At 51.8% G+C, this 16,546-nt stretch overlaps 1 protein-coding gene across 3 annotated transcripts in view; it reads right to left on the reverse strand.

Annotated features, from left to right (window-relative positions):
- Window positions 1-1,470: 1,470 nt before the first annotated feature.
- The window catches only part of RASSF4 (Ras association domain family member 4), a 34,866-nt gene continuing 19,790 nt past the window's right edge, over window positions 1,471-16,546 (reverse strand). For 2 of the 3 annotated variants that reach the window (XM_047760148.1, XM_047760149.1), the window contains exons 4-11: window positions 12,682-12,824; window positions 11,212-11,303; window positions 10,415-10,572; window positions 6,277-6,378; window positions 5,951-6,002; window positions 5,184-5,305; window positions 4,251-4,348; window positions 1,471-2,991 (exon numbers count right to left, since the gene is read on the reverse strand). In XM_047760148.1, coding sequence (XP_047616104.1) covers window positions 2,931-2,991; window positions 4,251-4,348; window positions 5,184-5,305; window positions 5,951-6,002; window positions 6,277-6,378; window positions 10,415-10,572; window positions 11,212-11,303; window positions 12,682-12,824 — 828 coding nt within the window. In that variant the 3' untranslated portion in view covers window positions 1,471-2,930. The remainder of the gene's footprint in view (window positions 2,992-4,250; window positions 4,349-5,183; window positions 5,306-5,950; window positions 6,003-6,276; window positions 6,379-10,414; window positions 10,573-11,211; window positions 11,304-12,681; window positions 12,825-16,546) is intronic. The other variant, XM_047760150.1, reaches the window with a different exon arrangement.

The following is a 16,546-nucleotide window of genomic DNA, read 5'->3' on the forward strand; positions in this document are numbered from 1 at the left end:
ACAAAAATTCCTTGGCTGCATCACAGCAGCAACCCCAGCCACTGCAGTGACAATGACAATGACAATCCTTAACCTGCTGAGCCATATAAACTCCCTGAATAAAGTATTTTTAAATTAAGGTATGTAATTGTTTTTTTGAGACATAATGCTGTTGTATACTTAGACTACAATATGGCATAAACTTAACTTTTCTATGCCAGCTTCATAATTTGTGTGACTGGGAAACCACATAATTTGTGTGACTTGCTTTATGGTGTTATTTGCTTTACTGCAGTGGTCTGGAATCAAACCTGCAATATCTCTGAGGTATGCCTGTACATCTTCCCCTTTTTGTACAACCTGTTAGTTATTTCTTTTTTTTTTTTTTTGGTCTTTTTGCTATTTCTTGGGCCGCTCCCGTGGCACATGGAGATTCCCAGGCTAGGGGTCCAATCGGAGCTGTAGCCACCGGCCTACGCCAGAGCCACAACAACACTGGATCCGAGCCGCGTCTGCAACCTACACCACAGCTCACGGCAACGCTGGATCGTTAACCCACTGAGCAAGGGCAGGGATCGAACCCGCAACCTCATGGTTCCTAGTCGGATTCGTTAACCACTGCGCCACGACGGGAACTCCTATTTCTTAGCTATGTTATTCAGAAGTTAATTTTGCTAATTCTGTTTCACAAGTGACATTTATCAAGACAGGCCTTAAATGAGGTAATATTGTAATATCTAGGGGAAAAAAAAAAAAAGCCCAACCAAAAAAACCCAAACTGGGGAATTTTTAGAGAGGGTTTCCTTATCTGATGGCTTCCTACATGCCAGGCCCTGTTGTGTTCCAGGGCTAGCAGTCATCTTCAGGCTGGAATGTCACACACACTATCTTAGCCAAGTCAGGATCAGCCTTGGGCCTCTTTCCAAAGTCCTTTACCACCTCTCTTCCCTGTGCTGGTCCCCTGACCCTCCAGGATGTGTGGTCTGCTTCTCCTAATTAGGGTGCACCTTGGCTCTGTCTTTGTCCCTCTGGGTCTGAGCACAGGTCTGGTACAAGGCAGTTGCTCAATTACTCCTGAACAAAGGACAGCAGTTATCCTTGACCTGAGGTTGTAAATATCATCTGGGGAATTAGTTACTATTTTACCAGAGAGGGTTGTTTGCATCATTTTCTATCATTTCCTAGACTCTGCCACCATCCCAAGCAAGCTCCTCTGGAAGATTCTGAGGTCCTCCTGATGCTGAGATTCTGCACTGGATTCGGGGTGACTCTACTGCCTATGGTCCAGGCTGCTCACATGCACCCACCAATCCCAAGGATGTATATAGAAAAGAAGGAGTCACGTCAGTGTCAAGAGCGGAGGGCTGTGCCTCAGCTTTGGCTCTTCTGCTAAACATGGCTGCATATACTCTAGGTTAAGAGTTGCACAGGTTAGAGCAGAGGGACAGAGTAGACACACATAATTAAAAAAAATAGCTTGAACCTAATTCCTTCAGTTCAATACAGCACAATTTTATTGAGTACCTAAGAAACTATGCCTCCAAAGGAGAGCAGAGAAGACAGAAACTGTGGGGGGCCTCCCCTGGCCATCTCTGCACATGCCTCTGTGAAGACAGTTGGGGCAGTCATGGTATGAACTTCACCCTGAACAGTGGGTTCAAATGGCACAGCTGCTCCCAAGCTCTGCTCTCTGAGGGTGCTGGTGAGGAGATGTCCCAGGAGGCTGGGATGGAATCTCCCCTATATTGGGGACCTTACAGTTTTCCCCTTTAAATTCACTATTCACAGGTCCCAGTGGGAGAACTTGGTCTCCAGCTTGCTCTGTTTTGGATAAACACTTCACATGACTGATATAAACTGTTGCATAATTTTGCAAAGACCAAATCATTCATTCCAGAAATTTTCCATCAGCTGGCAAAGCCAAACTGTTCAGTATCTGGCCCCAGGGATTTTAAAGCCCTTTCTCCTTGAACAGACATTTTTCCTTGAGGCACCTCTTTGATGGGAGTATTGAGAGGGGACAATTCACACTCAGAGGGGACAAGAGGCACACAGGTGTCTAAGGGAGATCAGCGATGGGGCCGAACATGGCTTCCCCAAGCCACTGCCCAAGAGTTCCTGGACAGTTCCTGGACTCTCAGCTACCTGGGCAGCAGCCTTTCAATGCCATAGGAGTCACCTCCTCCATGTGTTCAAATTGTCACATTTCCTGCAGCTAGCTCCTCACAAGAATTTCTTCAGGTCTAGCTGAGGAAGTTCTGAGTGAGTGCTGCAGACAAAAGATGGGCTTCTGGTGGCCTTATTCCTGGTCTGACCTCTGCCTCCAGGGTGCTGGGCTATGTGAGGCTCATGGAGTGACACTGGAGGCTTGAGGGCCAGGTATTCCTGGTGAAGTGATGGTTGGGAGCATTGCACACCACACCTGCTGGCAGCCCTCTCTTTTCCCAGCAGAGTTTCTGAGTGGCAGCATGAGGTGAGGGCAAATAGGGGTCTAGTGGTTCACATGCTTGGTGAGGATTAGGGTTGGCAGTTCTTCAGAAGCCCTGGGCTGGGCACTGAGAAAGTAGATGGTGCCCAGAAACTCCATCCCCAGAAGCTATGTCACATTCTGTTCTCCTAAACAGGAGAGGTGTGGCGTGAACAGGACTGGCCAGGCCATCCAACTACATAATGGCCCATGTCACAGCTTCAGGGCTGCTCACAGCTCAGGGTAGTCTCTCATGCAGACCCCACCCAGCAAGTTCCTGGCTCCTCAGGCTTGGGTCTGGGCCCTGTGAGTGTTCACCTTGGGGCCAAGAGCCAGGAACATGGGCCCCACAGTACCCAGGCAGGTGGACAGGTAGAAGCACTGGTGCTGCGCTCCTCAGCTGGTGTGACCAATCAGGGCCCAGCCATCAGCACTTAGGGTGCACTGGCTCCTGGGGGCTTCGGAAGAGGCTGGCACTGGTGGGCTACTTGGCTTCTACCAGCTGCTCCAGGCGCTGGAGCATGGTCAGACGCAGGGCTTGGAACCTGGAGGAAGACACAGACAAGAGGACTCACTGATAGCTGGCAAGGACAGGGAGCGGGGAACAGAGCAAGGGAGCACACAGATGCTGGGCCCTGGACCCACTGCTCCTGACTGGCTGATTAGCAGCCACCATCTCTCCCCTGCCAAGGATAGGGAAGAGGCAGGCCCATATCTGGCAGGCCCACTAGCTTTGAGGAACAGTCAGCAGCAGACTCTGTTAAGCTTCAAAGCAGAATGCCACCATTTCTATTCCAAAGATTCTCCAGTATGAACAGGGCCATGCCAGAGCGGACAGGGGTATGCTGGAGAAGTCAGGATGGCAGCACAGGGATCAGGAAGCCTGTATTTAAGCCCTAGCTCTGCAATCATGTGATGTGGCCTCCTTGCTCATCTTGGGCCACTATTTCCTCTCTGTACTCTGAATAGACTGATCAGGTGACGACCAGGATCTTTCCAGCTACAGTGATGCTGCTGACTGCACATGGACTGTTTCCTCTGATCGAGGTCTCCGTTGACTGCCGGAAGGGGGCTTGACTGCCCAGACAGAAGCCTGGGGGGCCTGTGGCTTTATAAGAATCCTGCAGCCAGAAGCCAGAATGTGAACCAGTCCCCCGACCACAGGCCCTCACAGTAAGAGGCCTCTCTCCTTCCCTTCCTAAGAGGGACCCAGAGGGAGAGACAGATTATCTGGATGTGCAATCTGGTTAACCTCACACAGCTGGGCCCTGGCTCCCCAGGAGCCAGCAGGTGACACCTGCTCACCTTTCCATTGAACTGGTCCCCTGCACCTGAAAACCTCAGCTGGTGTAGGTGGTTCTCATAACTAATTCTCACTAGTGTGAAAGGCCCAGACCAGGCCAAACGTATGTGCCAAGCAGGCCCCCTCTTTGGTTGTTCCTCCAAAACAGTGTCACCAGCTGAACACACAACCCTAGTTCAGGTCCCACCCGTGCTCCTGCCTGACTCCCCTGCCTGGTTTTCAGCAACCTATGCCCATCCCTTGCTGGTGAGGTTGCTGAGGCTAGATGGGTGGTCTGGGTTGCATCCCCTCACTTGAACAGGCTGTCGCCCCAGTGTCAGTATGGAGCAAGGGGCCAGGGGGTGGTGCTGGGGAGCCAGGGTTAGCAGGCCTCCCTGAGCTGTGCGAGGGCACCTGGCCCACCTGGAAGACGGGGCTCTCCCAGCCCCGGGCCTGGGTGCTCTGCCCTATGGACTCGCCCTGACATTCAGACCCACAACTGGCTCTTTCAGTGCTGCTTACTTCATGGTCAGTTTGATTATTTCTCTTTCCTCCTCTTCTTTTAATTTTTCAACAAAACTGTCCAGCACCGGCATTTCAAACTTAATGTACTGAGCGACCTAGAAAATCCAAGAACATTTCAACGTGCTTTAAATTAGAAGCCTAAAATGTGTTTCCTTTGCCTCGTGGCTTCCATGGCAGCCGATTCAGCAAGGTCTGAGATCCAAGGAAATGGTTGCCTCTCTCTCCTCCCACCCCCAACACTGCTCTGAGGATGGGGTCCATTCTTACCTCAAAGGGAGCTATGCTCCCTGGGAGGAAAGATTAAGCTGAATTTTAGGAAAAGCATTCAATAGTGAGCTGGTCACACTGGGTGTTCTCTGGGGGCAGGGGTGGAGATGGTGGGAATGCTATTGTTTCTAACAATGGAATGAAACTACACTGGTCTGTGAATGGCCCCAGGGATACAGGGTCATGGCCTGCTCCTTGAGGTCCACACCCTAGAGGCCTTTTCTTCCAGGGGAATTTGGAAATGCACTCATCGCCCAGCCAGGGCTCAGGCTGTCCAGAGACAGACATCCACCGGGTCCCTTCCATAAGCCCTGGTTAGGCCCTCGTTAAGGAGCCCTTGTGTGTCCTTAATGTAATGACAACAAATCACACTCCAAGAAAGGAACAGATTCTACCTGTCTAAGGGGAAAAGCCCAGGCCATGGTTTTCTAAGACCCAACTTCTTTTTCCCTCTGAGCCAGCCATTGGATCTGGTGATGGCTGACAGAAAGAAGGGCTGGAACCAACACTGTGCTGGCCCTTCGGGATGGCCGCGGGGGGCCTGAAAGCATCGCCCATGAGGGCTCTGCCCCAGGTCACCTCAAGAACCCCCAGGAGTCTGCCATACTGTCCCTCAACCCCTCTCTCAGGAGTTGGCCTCCCTGAGCCTCAGCCCCCACTCACATCGTGGGGGACTTCCTCGCCCAAGTCGGCTTCCATCAGGAATATCCTGGCAATCTTCTCACATGGCCCATGCAGGATTCTGGAAATCAGAGGGTACTCACTGTCTTTTAATTTTGTCCGCTCTGCAAAAAAAGATGGTAGATAAAATTGATGGGGTATCAGGACTGCATCTCTTCGTCCCAGGACAGGAATATGACAGAAGAAAGGTGTTCAGGGGGCCCAGCAACACTTCCAGATGTTGTGTGATCAACATGGCGCTGATGATGTGTGGTCATGCCATTCAGTGAAGGTCCAGTTCAGAGAGGAACAGGGACCAAAGGAGTGGGGGATGGGGAAGCAGACTTGGGGAGTCCAAGACTGCCCAGTTATCAGATCTGAGCCATGACAGCACTGCACAGAGGGACACACGGTACAGGCTCTGCAGCAGCAGTTCTCACTGGGGGAGGGGCTTCAGATCCACCTTGAAGACCTGGATGCTCACTTCTCCCGACCAAACCCACTGGAGATGGCAGCTTCCCATTGGAGATGATTCTGGTGGGATTCAGAAAGGGATGATGAATGTGCTTGGATTTGAATCTGGGAGGGGCACTCGTGATGTGGACACTGTGGTCCCAAGGCCGGGAAGGGCACCGGTCCTGTGCAGGCTGCACAACCCAGCTGCGCACCCCACTCTTGCCCCCCCCCCGTCCCTGGAGCACAGTCAGTAAGCTTGCTAAATGGACACAGACCTCTGTGTTTATGATTGGGAAGCAAAGGCAAATACTTACCCCCAGACTCGTGAACAATGTAGAGTGCGAACTCACTGGGGCCATTTTCCACCTGCACAGGCAGTGACAGGAAGTCAGACCATGGCTTTTCTAGACAGGATAGCCGGAAAGGGACCCCTTGGCAGTAAGCACACCACCAGTGCCACACACACAAATCCCCAGAGATCTGCCCCTCTCTCTGCTTAAATTCCTAGAGACACCAGCTCAGCAGAGGAAAGCTTGTTCGTCCTTTGTTCAGGATCCGTGGTTTTTGCCAGCCCCCTCCCCTACAAAACAGGAAACCACCAGCATCTGGGGCAAGGCCGTGAGCTTGCGGCCAGGCTTACTCGGAACTTGTTCAGCAGCAATGTGAGCACCTGCAGGGTCGTCATGGTGCTGTTGACTCTCACGTTGGTCATGGACCCATAGGCTGGAGTAAACACGGAGGTCTGTACAAGAATGGGGAGGAGGTTCAGGGCAAGGCCAGAGGGGCCACAAGGCTAACATCCTGCGGGTTTGGGTACATTGTCAACTAGAGGGTGCTGAGCAAGCTGTAGCAGCAGATGAACCTGGGCTCTGGGAACACCTGCATTTATCCATTTGTCCAGATCCACACACAATGTGTGCCCAGATCTGGGTACCCACAAGGAAGGGTGAGAGCTCACACCTTACAGAGGATGCTAAGAAAAGTGCCTGCAAAGCTGTAAGGGCCAGCTCTCTGGATTCTAGGAACCAAGGCTGTGGAAGTAACTCACAAGGAGTCAGGGGAACCAGTCTCTCCTTCACTCTTTCAATTGATCAAATCACCAAGTGTCAGCTGATTTGAAGGCTGAAAACCCTCAAATCTGTTCACTCCTCTTCATTCTCCCAGCAGTGCCTGAGCAGAGGCCCTCCATTTACACTGAGTCAGCTTCTCAACTTTCTTCCTTCCTGTCAAAGCCCTTTCAATCCATTTCCCACACTGCTGCCTGAAGGAGGAACCTTTCAAAAATTTTGCAACTCAAAGTGCAAAGGACCAGGTGCAACGGCATGTAGTGTCAGGCCCCCCAGGCCAGACTCCTCGATTCAAATCTGGATTTAGGGAAATTGTCTTGCTTTGAGCTTTGAGAGGTACTGTCTTGCAGCATGTCCCACAGCCATGGTTAGGCTGTGGCTCCTCTTATGTTCTGGCCATGTGATGCATGGTTCCCTCCTGAGTACCCTGGGATCCAGCCACAGGGCTTCCGCACAGTTTTGGGGGCCCAGAACATTCTTGTGGGTATCTTGCCTTTGTTTATGTGAAATTGTACATGAACTCAACCAGGGCATTGCCTCAGGCTTAACGAGTCCTCGATGAACACTAGTCAGGTAGTAAACCTGCTAAGTACTTTACATATAACCTATTTTCTTTTTGTCTTTTTAGGGCCGCACCCAGAGCATATGGAGGTTCCCAGGCTAGGGGTCGAATCAGAGCTGTAGCTGCCAGCCTACGCCACAGCCACAGCAACGCGGGATCCGAGCTGCATCTGTGACCTACACCACAGCTCATGGCAACGCCGGATTCTTAATCCACTGAGTGAGGTCAGGGATTGAACCCACATCCTCACAGAGACTACATCAGGTTCTTAATCCGCTGAGCCACAATGGGAACTCTGCATAACATTTGATTTAATCTGCACAACAGCCCTTAGAAATGTACCCGTCACTAGTCCCCTTTTCTTAGGAGGGACATGGAGGCTTGGAGAGGTTTAGTAGCTTATCAGCATCACCCATCTAGAAAGGGCAGAGCCTCTCCAAACCCCATGCCTAACTGCTGTGTCACAGGGGCCTCCCTGCATGTCTGACTTCCCTGTGGGTAAGCTCTTCCTTGCTTTCTGAAACCAAATTCCAATTCATACATTCCTCCTGTATGGTCCTGGCTCTGATTTTCCCAGGATGTAACTGGGACTCTGGGTGCATGAAGGGCTTACTCAGTGTCCCCAGCTGTCCCAGGAGTTCCGGGGATTCCAACCCAGACCTGCCCTCTCCACAGCTGAGAAGCAGAATGACTGTGGGCAATACAGAAAGTCAGAATGGGCTTTCAGTTTCCAGTAAATACAGAATAGAGGAGTCAGGCTATTTCTAGGAGAAAGGTCATGTCAACAAGATATCATTAGTGTTTCTTCTGCCTGAAGTCTTTTCTCAAGATGCTACCAACGAGCTCCAAGTAGAAACAAAGTTCTCGTGGCTGTTTTCCCATCTCTAACCACTATAGTTTCTCTCTTGAATAACACATTTGCATCCAACAGGCTGGGGAAGACCAGTAAAAGCAGATACCAAGTTTCACCCAGTCTGGAAATCAAGCCAACATTACCGTGAATAAGAACAATTTTGGCAAATAATTGCGTGAAGCAATAGCACACTGTTCTAATAAATAAGACCTAGAATAACAATCCCAGGAAGTCAATTTGAGGAATTTCTTTTTTTTTTAAATTGTTGCCTGGGTCTCAAGTACTTTGTTACCTGATTTCTAAGGATACTTATTCCTTTTTTTTTTTTGTCTTTTTTAAAATGTTTTTATTTTAGGGCCACACCTGTGGCTTATGGAAGTTCCCAGGCTAGGGGTCAAATGGAAGCTGTAGCTGCCAGCCTACACCACAGCCACAGCAATGCCAGATCCGAGCTGCATCTGCCACCTACACCACAGCTCATGGCAACGCCAGACCCTTAACCCATTGAGTGAGGCCAGGAATTGAACCTGCATCCTCATGGATACTAGTTGGATTCATTACTGTTGAGCCACATGGGAATGCCTAAGGACACTGATTCTGAATAGATGTAGGGCAAGTTGAAAAAGAAGGAGACCCTTACTCATCCAGGAGATGTGAATCAACTGTCCAACATGCCTAAGACTCTAGTTCATGTCCTGGAAGGTACTCAGTTTGCCTGGAAGAATGGATCCATGTTTCACAGGTAAATCTGTGATTGGGGGAAAAGCCTCCCTGACCAGGGTATAGGCTAGTGTGTTGAGCTGGCTGGCCAAGAGGCAGAATGGCCCCAATGGATCTGAAGGCTGTGATGAAACCCTCATTGTTCATTTCAAAGGCTAGAGAGTGCTCAGATATCTCCATGTTCCCTTGGCGCTGGCAATGACCAATGTAAAGTTTAATGGGCCAAACACATCTCTTAGAGATGAATGACCCTCTTAGAGGAGGGATGAATGCACTGATGATAAGCCCCACTATTCAGTATCTTCAGTCATGGAGCAAAAGTCTCCTTTTTTAGGAATGTAGAACTCAAAAGAGCCTAAACCCATGCAACTAATCTTTCTAAATTTTTGAATAATCCCTTAAAATAGCACATCAATATATATTCAAATACCAGCAAGCAGTGCTTACTTAAAACACTTTACAGACTAAACTCCCTTGGAACAAGATTTAAAGACCACCCCAGTCAGATGGTGGCTCCTTTAGCTAATCTAGACATTCTCATCTCTGTTTAACTTCAGCCCTGCCTCCCCCTCCCTCCTGAGGAAACACCTCTCAAATCGTTCTGGGTTTTCCTGGACTCAGCAAGGACAACCTATTGGCACTCATTACCACCACTGCAAACTTAGCAGGGAGTGGAGGTAAGTCCTGAGAATAAAGCAGGGTCCCTCTACTTGCTTTGCTGAATTCTTCATCTGCGAGTGTGGGGACCCCAAGAGAGGCTTGAATGGTGCCCAGCAGACCTAACCTATGTGGCTATTCTTCAGATCTGACCCTGAGACCTCCCTATGCCCAGCACCACCATCCCCGCCCCCACCCATGAGTCATCACCTATCATGAAGGGCAGCTGCCTAACCTGGAAACCTTGGCTTCCAACTTCCCAGCGCTGCAGGATATGACCCCGTTACAGGACACTCCATCCAGGGCCTCGCCCAAACTGCCACTTGTGCCTTTTATAGCAACAATTAACTTCTCCTTTTCCAGTTTGGTTTGTTTATGGAATGATGTCATCTGGGGAAGGAGATCTTTTTCCTGAGGTTGGTACAATACATACTTGGACAAAAGGCTAAGTGCTGGGAATCCAGAGCTGTGCGGGTTCTCTGCACACATGCTCCTGGGCACACCTCAGCCTCGTTGGCTTAATATCCCGAGTGAAAACGACAGTAGGGGACATGATGTTCCCATGAACCTGTCAACCAAGCTGGGGTGGAAACCTCATCGAAAACTGCCTTATTAAAGATGAATCTGGCATCACTTTCCAAATATCCATGCAACTTGGAAGAATGAATTGACAGTGAGTGTGTGGTGGGAAAAATACAAGCCATGAACTTGTTATGAACTGGAACATTCCGATGTGACTTTGGGCAAGACACTTCTCCTGAGCCAACTTATCCATCAGGACTTGGGCATGACTGTGTTTTCTGGCCTGACCATGGGGCCCAACCTGCTGAGGGCCCAGCAGCTGCACCTGTGTTAGGTGCTGGTTCCCTGTTGCTGTGGCTTCAGGGTCCCCGGGGGAGAGGCCCAGCTGAGGCGTCACCTTGTGGTTGTAAAAGTGCCCGTTGATGGAGAACCGATGTCTCCGGATCCTCTGGGCTTCACCAGGTGCGCGGCACCTGGGCCTCCTCTGGATCACACAGGCTGCGTCGCTCTTAGTCCGCATCAGCTGTGGGGTCTCCTCGTCCTCCTCCAGGGGCTCTGTGGCGAGATATGGATGAGAGGGTCAGGCCCGGGTGGAGCAATGGTGACAGACACGTGTGGTTGTGTCGTGTGGGGGGCACTGCCCTGCAGCAGATGGTAATGAGAACGCTGTCCCTGTGATGGAGCCTGGGGTCCAGCCGGAGGGGTGCCCACCTTGCAGATGGTTATCCTGCACAGGATAACTTGATAACCTGTGTCACCATGCCACATGGCCATAAGCCTCTGGGCCTCTGTCTCTGGGGCCCCAGGGCAGGACGTGGACAGCCCCAGCCCTGCCCTCTGGGACAAGCCCTTCCCTGAGTGTAAGGGAAGAGCTGAGAGGACAGACACACAGCTATGGATCCCAGTGTGTGGGGAAGGGGTCCTAGTGGCCCTCAGCTGACGCTTTCTCCTTCCTATAACCCAGCACAGTGCAGGGACTCAGGCAAGCTACAGCATGTTGGCAAGCCTCTACTTCCTTTTCCCTGAGTAAGGAGCTAGGGAGAGATTTGGCAAGGGCTGCTCCTGAAGGCAAGTGAAGCCACTCTTTGCTACTCCATGAAGCTGATCTTCAGAGTCAGTGGTCATGAGCCAACCTCTCCTCTCCCGCCCCAGATCAGCAGGACAGGGTCCTGGGCGACTCTGGGCCCCACTGACCTGAGCTGTCTTTGGACCTCTCCTCCGTGTGCTCGGCCTGGGTACTTGGTTCCTGGGCAGTGACTTTGCCATCCTGAAGAGGTGGCTCCTTTCTGAAATGAGACAGTTGGGGAGCTCAGAGGGCTGTCAGTGGGGAAAAGTAGCCAAGAGGCCAGCTGCCTCTGGAAGGACACAGGCAGGCTGGGTTGAGGCTGATTTCACACCAAGTCAATGTAAAAGATTAAAAGAAAAGCCGAGGAGTGTCACGGTTTCTGCTGGAAGGAGAGAGAGTCTGTCCTGCAGACCTGAGTGACCCGTGCTGGGTTCTGCTGTGTGGATGCAGAAATGCACACAGTGCCTGTGTGCTTCTAGGCACTGGGCTGAGGCATCTGGCATCTGTGGCCACATGCAGAGGAGCCTCTCCGGGATGCCCCCATGCCTGGGGGAGTCAGGTGGCAGAAACATTGAGGGGGTCGATCTCCAGGCGTCTGAGCAGCATGGACTCCAAGCCAGGGGAGCCAGTGCTGGGCCTGAGAAGGAACACATGTGACGGGAACGAGCTGCACAGATTGGGAGCCTGGGAGGAGCAGGTGGAGCAGCTGGGCCAATGCCGAGAGGCTGCCGAGGGTCCATGAATGCTCGTGGACCACTTTTACCAGGGATGCGGGTAACACGTATCACCCTGGCAGCCTGTCTAAAGAACCCAACTGAACTCTATACTCTAAGTCTGCGTAGCTCAAAATTCCTTAGGGACACCAGGGGATGTTCCCAGGCATAAGCGTGCTAAGGGCCCTCAGAGCAGCAACTTTACTTGAATTTGTTAAAGGGAACACGTTTCGAATTTCTGACCCTTAGAAAGGTTTATTACGTGTAGGTGTAAGCAAAACTCAGCAGAAAACTGTCCTTCTTTGGCGGGTGGGAAGAGGCAGACGTCCATTAATGATAAGACAGATGGAAAACCATTTCATTCTGATGGAACCATTCTTCTGATATTCAAATAAACCTGATATTAAATTCTGATAAATTTATAAAAATAAATTCTTATATTGAAATAAAAGAAGAGCAGTAGAAGGCTGAATTTGTGTGTATCTTAAAGATGGAAGAGGGGATGCTGAGATGCTCAGCTCGCAGAGGAGGTTGGGACCCCCCCACACACACCCTCCTCCCTCCTCCTCCACCCCTTACAGACAAGGAATATTTGAGAAGTACAACTGCAACGTTCTCCAGGAGGGAGGTGACATGGTTGTCTTGGAGAAGGACGACCCCGGGGGGTAAGGCTGTGGGTTGACAGGTGAGGCCCTGGGCTGAGGCACTCATGGGGTGACAGGAATGATGCTGGGTTATACTCCCATGCCAGTGTCTTCGAAGGGAACTGAGCTTTCACCCTGAAGTGGAGGTTAACTCCTACCCCTGACACTCCAAACAGAACTTTCAGGCTGGACAGGTGCCATGGGGACCACCTGGCTCCACCCCACCCAGCCTGGCACTCACGGGTGGAAGCTGGACCGTCCGGGTGTCCAGGAGGCTGAGGAGAGATGCACGCGCTCCCTGTCATCCTGTATCTGGAGCCGGATGGGCCGCCTCAGTCCCCAGGAGATGTTGAGGAGCCCCTCGATGATCAGAGCCCCTTCTTCCTGTGGGGACCCACACTGGTCAGCCTTTTCCCTGAGAGGAGCCGCCCTCAGGGGTCACTGCCTACCCTCCCCCCAAACCCCCTCAGTGGGGGGACTTAGCCCCCCTCCATGGGACTCCTTGTGCCCTCTGCCACCCCACCCACACACACCCTGGGGTCCTGTCCTCCTCTGGGGGAAGGCCTGCAAACTTTTATGTGCTCCAGGGCATGAGGCCACAGGCCGAGAGGAAGCCTGAGGCGTGCCCTTCCACCGCTCAGCCGCATGGTCAGGGACAAGGCAGCTGAGTCAGGTGTCCCACAGGAACGCAGCTGATGTCTGGCAGGCACGTCCACACAGCGGCAAAGAAACACATTCTGGGGAAGCACAGCCATGCTGACACCAGTGCAATACGGGGCGCTCTCCACCCACCAGTGTGCCCAGGCAGGGGTGCCATGGTCCCTGGTTTCTACTGGAATATCTCAAGGGTACTGGATGCCACACCCACTACAGCAGAGGAGGCTGCTCCTCAAGGCTGGGTCTCAGCTTAACCCCTTTCCCAACACTGTTCCCACTAGTGGACTGAACCCACCCCCAAAGTTTCAATCTGGCTTCTTTCCTGAGGGCCAGTCATGCTTTTCTCACTAGCTGGGGCATGGCCAGTCCCACATCCCACCACTGGTAGGCACACTTAGACTATCTACCACTGTTCCCATCCTGTGTCCCAAACCAGCCTTAATTTCCCCAGGTCTGCAAATAGCACAGCTATTCCCCTGCCTCCAAATCCTGAGGTCCTAAGGGACAGTGTCCTCCAGAGGCACCCTTGGCCAGCTTCCACTTGTTCCCCTCAGGGCCTTGATTTCTGTTTCTCTGACTTATTTCAGGCTCCCCTCTGCACAGGACACCCTCTGGGCTCTCTGAGCCCAGCCTAGTCACTGCCATGTGTGTGCCTGGCCAGGCACCTTTGCCTGCACCCTCAGAGCAGTGGCCAGAAACCCTCTCAGCCTCACTCTTCCCCAGAGCTTAGGACTTCCCAGCTGTGAGCACCTAATCTTTGATACTAGTCTTTAGGCAATGAACTTAAAACATTATTCTCCCTATGCTATCTCAAGCAGCAATTGAGATTCACAATTCCATTTCTTTTTCCTTGCTGACACTGAAAACCCCGTAAGAATAGGGACCTTCTGGAAAATTTCTTCATATCCCTGGCAGTGCTCACAGAGGTCCCCCGCAATGCTGATTTCATGGTTAGTTGGTAATAGTCTAAAACATGCTGTTATTCACAGAGAAAATAGCTCTCCTCTGCTCAAGGTTATCAAAAATACACGAGATTCCTAGAATAGCCTTGTACTGTTTGCTAAAAGAAAAAAAACAAACAACAACAGAAAACCCAGAGCTATTTTTGATAACCACAGATGCTACACAGGCACAGATATGTAACTAACCCTCCCTGGAAAGGAAAGACGAGACTGATCCACTGGAGTTAAAGGTCCCGTGGGGATGGTAAGAAAACCCAGAGCAGGATTCAGTTCTTCATTTTTAGCCTTGACTTTGGATGATGCCTCTGTCAGATGTCCACACGTTACTGGAGAGAACCTCTCTCCCACCAGGAACATCTTAGCATGTTCATTCGTGGACATGAGCCCCACAATGGACTCTGTGTGGAGGAAGATGAAGCAGACACAACTGCAGACCAGGGTTCATGGGGAGGAGAAGGGGGCACTGCTGGGGTGGAAGCAGCAAGGCTGGACATGTTGAGGCCAGGCCTTCAAAGATGCAGAATGAAGGCTCTAGGGACTTTGCCATGAAGAGGGAGACAGGGGGCCTTGCTCTAGGAAGCAAAGGGCTGAGGCAGTGCTCCTGCCTCTGAGGTCAGAGCTCAGCTGTGCTGGCGATCGGCTTGCCTGAAGTGGCTCAAGGCTGGTGCACCTGCATAGGCAGCATAGGTGCCCCCAATCCGAGCCCCCCCACCTCTCCATTAGCCTTCAGTCTGACCCCATTGGAATGGAGGGGAGGTCCTGTCAGCCTGAAGCTTCTTGGATCAAATCAGAGGAAGCCCAGGGTAGAGGAGAGGGACCTCTAGGCCCCTGGGAAGCCTCCCCAGGCAGGTGGGGAAGGATGTGGCAGCAGAGGCAGAACCAGAACACAGGTCCCAAGACCTGGGATTTCTACAAGCTGGGAAATCACTGTGGGCTCTAATACACCCGTCAACACTTCCCTCCTCATTTCAGCCTACTGGCTAATTTGCTAATTGCTAACAAAACCAAAGAGAGCCAGAGAGGCTCTACAGAAGCCTCCGGATAGAAGAGCCATCAAGGTGGGAACTGCCACTTTTAACTGAAATCCTTATCTCCCAGCTGGCTGGCCCCATGCCTCAGTCCATCAGGAATACCCTATCCAGAATACATGAACTTGGGACTGTCAGGTCCTCCTGTTTGCTCAGCACCTGGGATCCATCAATCAGACCTCAGGCTTGGGCTGTTGTATCAATGACTGCTTTCTGTCCTCTGCCTGTGGATACAAGACAGGTGTCTTCCAGGAGGGCCCATGATGGGAGTATGGCCTGAGGCCTGTCTGAGAAGTACTGGTACTGGCTCTTTACAAGAGCTTCCCCAGGGTTTCCCACCTCATCCTCAGCAGCCTCCTGTGCTGACACACTCACCCCTAGTCATTGGCAGTGGCCTGGGTGCTCCCAGTCTCCCTGTTAGCTGTCCCTTGAAAGCCCATGAGCAGCGGCTAAGTCAATCCTTTGAAGCAGAAGCCAGACTCTTGCACCCTCAATGGAACACTGCAGTCCTACTATTACCTTCAGAGAGAAAACCAATGTCCATGCCAAGACCCACTGGCCTACCCCACCCCACCATGGGCCAACCATGTGGCCCCTGGCTGTCCCCTGAGCATGCCCAGCAGACTCTCCACAGTGGCTCTGCACATGCTGCCCCCTTGGCTGGGAAGGCACGGCCTTCATTTGCTCAGCTCTCTGCTCAATGTCCCCTTTCAGCGAAGACACTCCTGACCTCTCTACCACAGTGCAGCTGGACTTTTCTCTGCAGCCATAATCAACGCCCAACATTACAGCACCTATTCACCAAGTACTTACTGCTGTCCTGCACTAAAAACTAAGCTCTGGGACACAATGACTTGTTCACAGCTACGTATAGAACAGTCGCTGGTACACAGGAATACTAACTAGTTAGATACCTGGGGAACAAATAAGCTGCCAGTTCTCATTCGAAAGCACTACCCCTGGGAAGTGGCAGGACCAGGACTCCACAGGCTGTCCTTAGTTCCAGACGAAGGTGGGCACATCTTGACTCCTAGAAGGCCCAGGAAGCCTGGCCTTGGCTACCTCCTTGCACTGCCCTGTCTGGCAAACCCTCTAGCAGGTGCAGGCCCAGGTCTCTATCTAAGCTAGCACAGGGCCAGTGTCCTGGGGTTGCAGAATGCTGGTGGAAGATATAATGGAAACATTTCTAGGCAGCGGTGTCAGGTCCTAGGGCTGCTTGTGGGAGCCCAGTGGAGTCCCTGCCTCTCCCAGTGGCCTGAAGTGGCCAGGACTTGTGGCCGCCCCACCCCGGCCCTGCAGAGTAAACATTCCCAGAACCTCCCACAGGCGTAAACACTTGCTCCAAGCTGGCAGCTGGGCCAGGCCCCGCCTGCCAAGCTGTTTTCCTCTGAGAGCCTTCCTGAGCCCTGCTATTTTTGGCCCTCGTGACAGTAATTGATTGCTGGTGGAAAGGTATAAA

Source organism: Phacochoerus africanus, chromosome 15 (assembly GCF_016906955.1).
Source record: "Phacochoerus africanus isolate WHEZ1 chromosome 15, ROS_Pafr_v1, whole genome shotgun sequence".
NCBI classification, from domain to species: domain Eukaryota; kingdom Metazoa; phylum Chordata; class Mammalia; order Artiodactyla; family Suidae; genus Phacochoerus; species Phacochoerus africanus.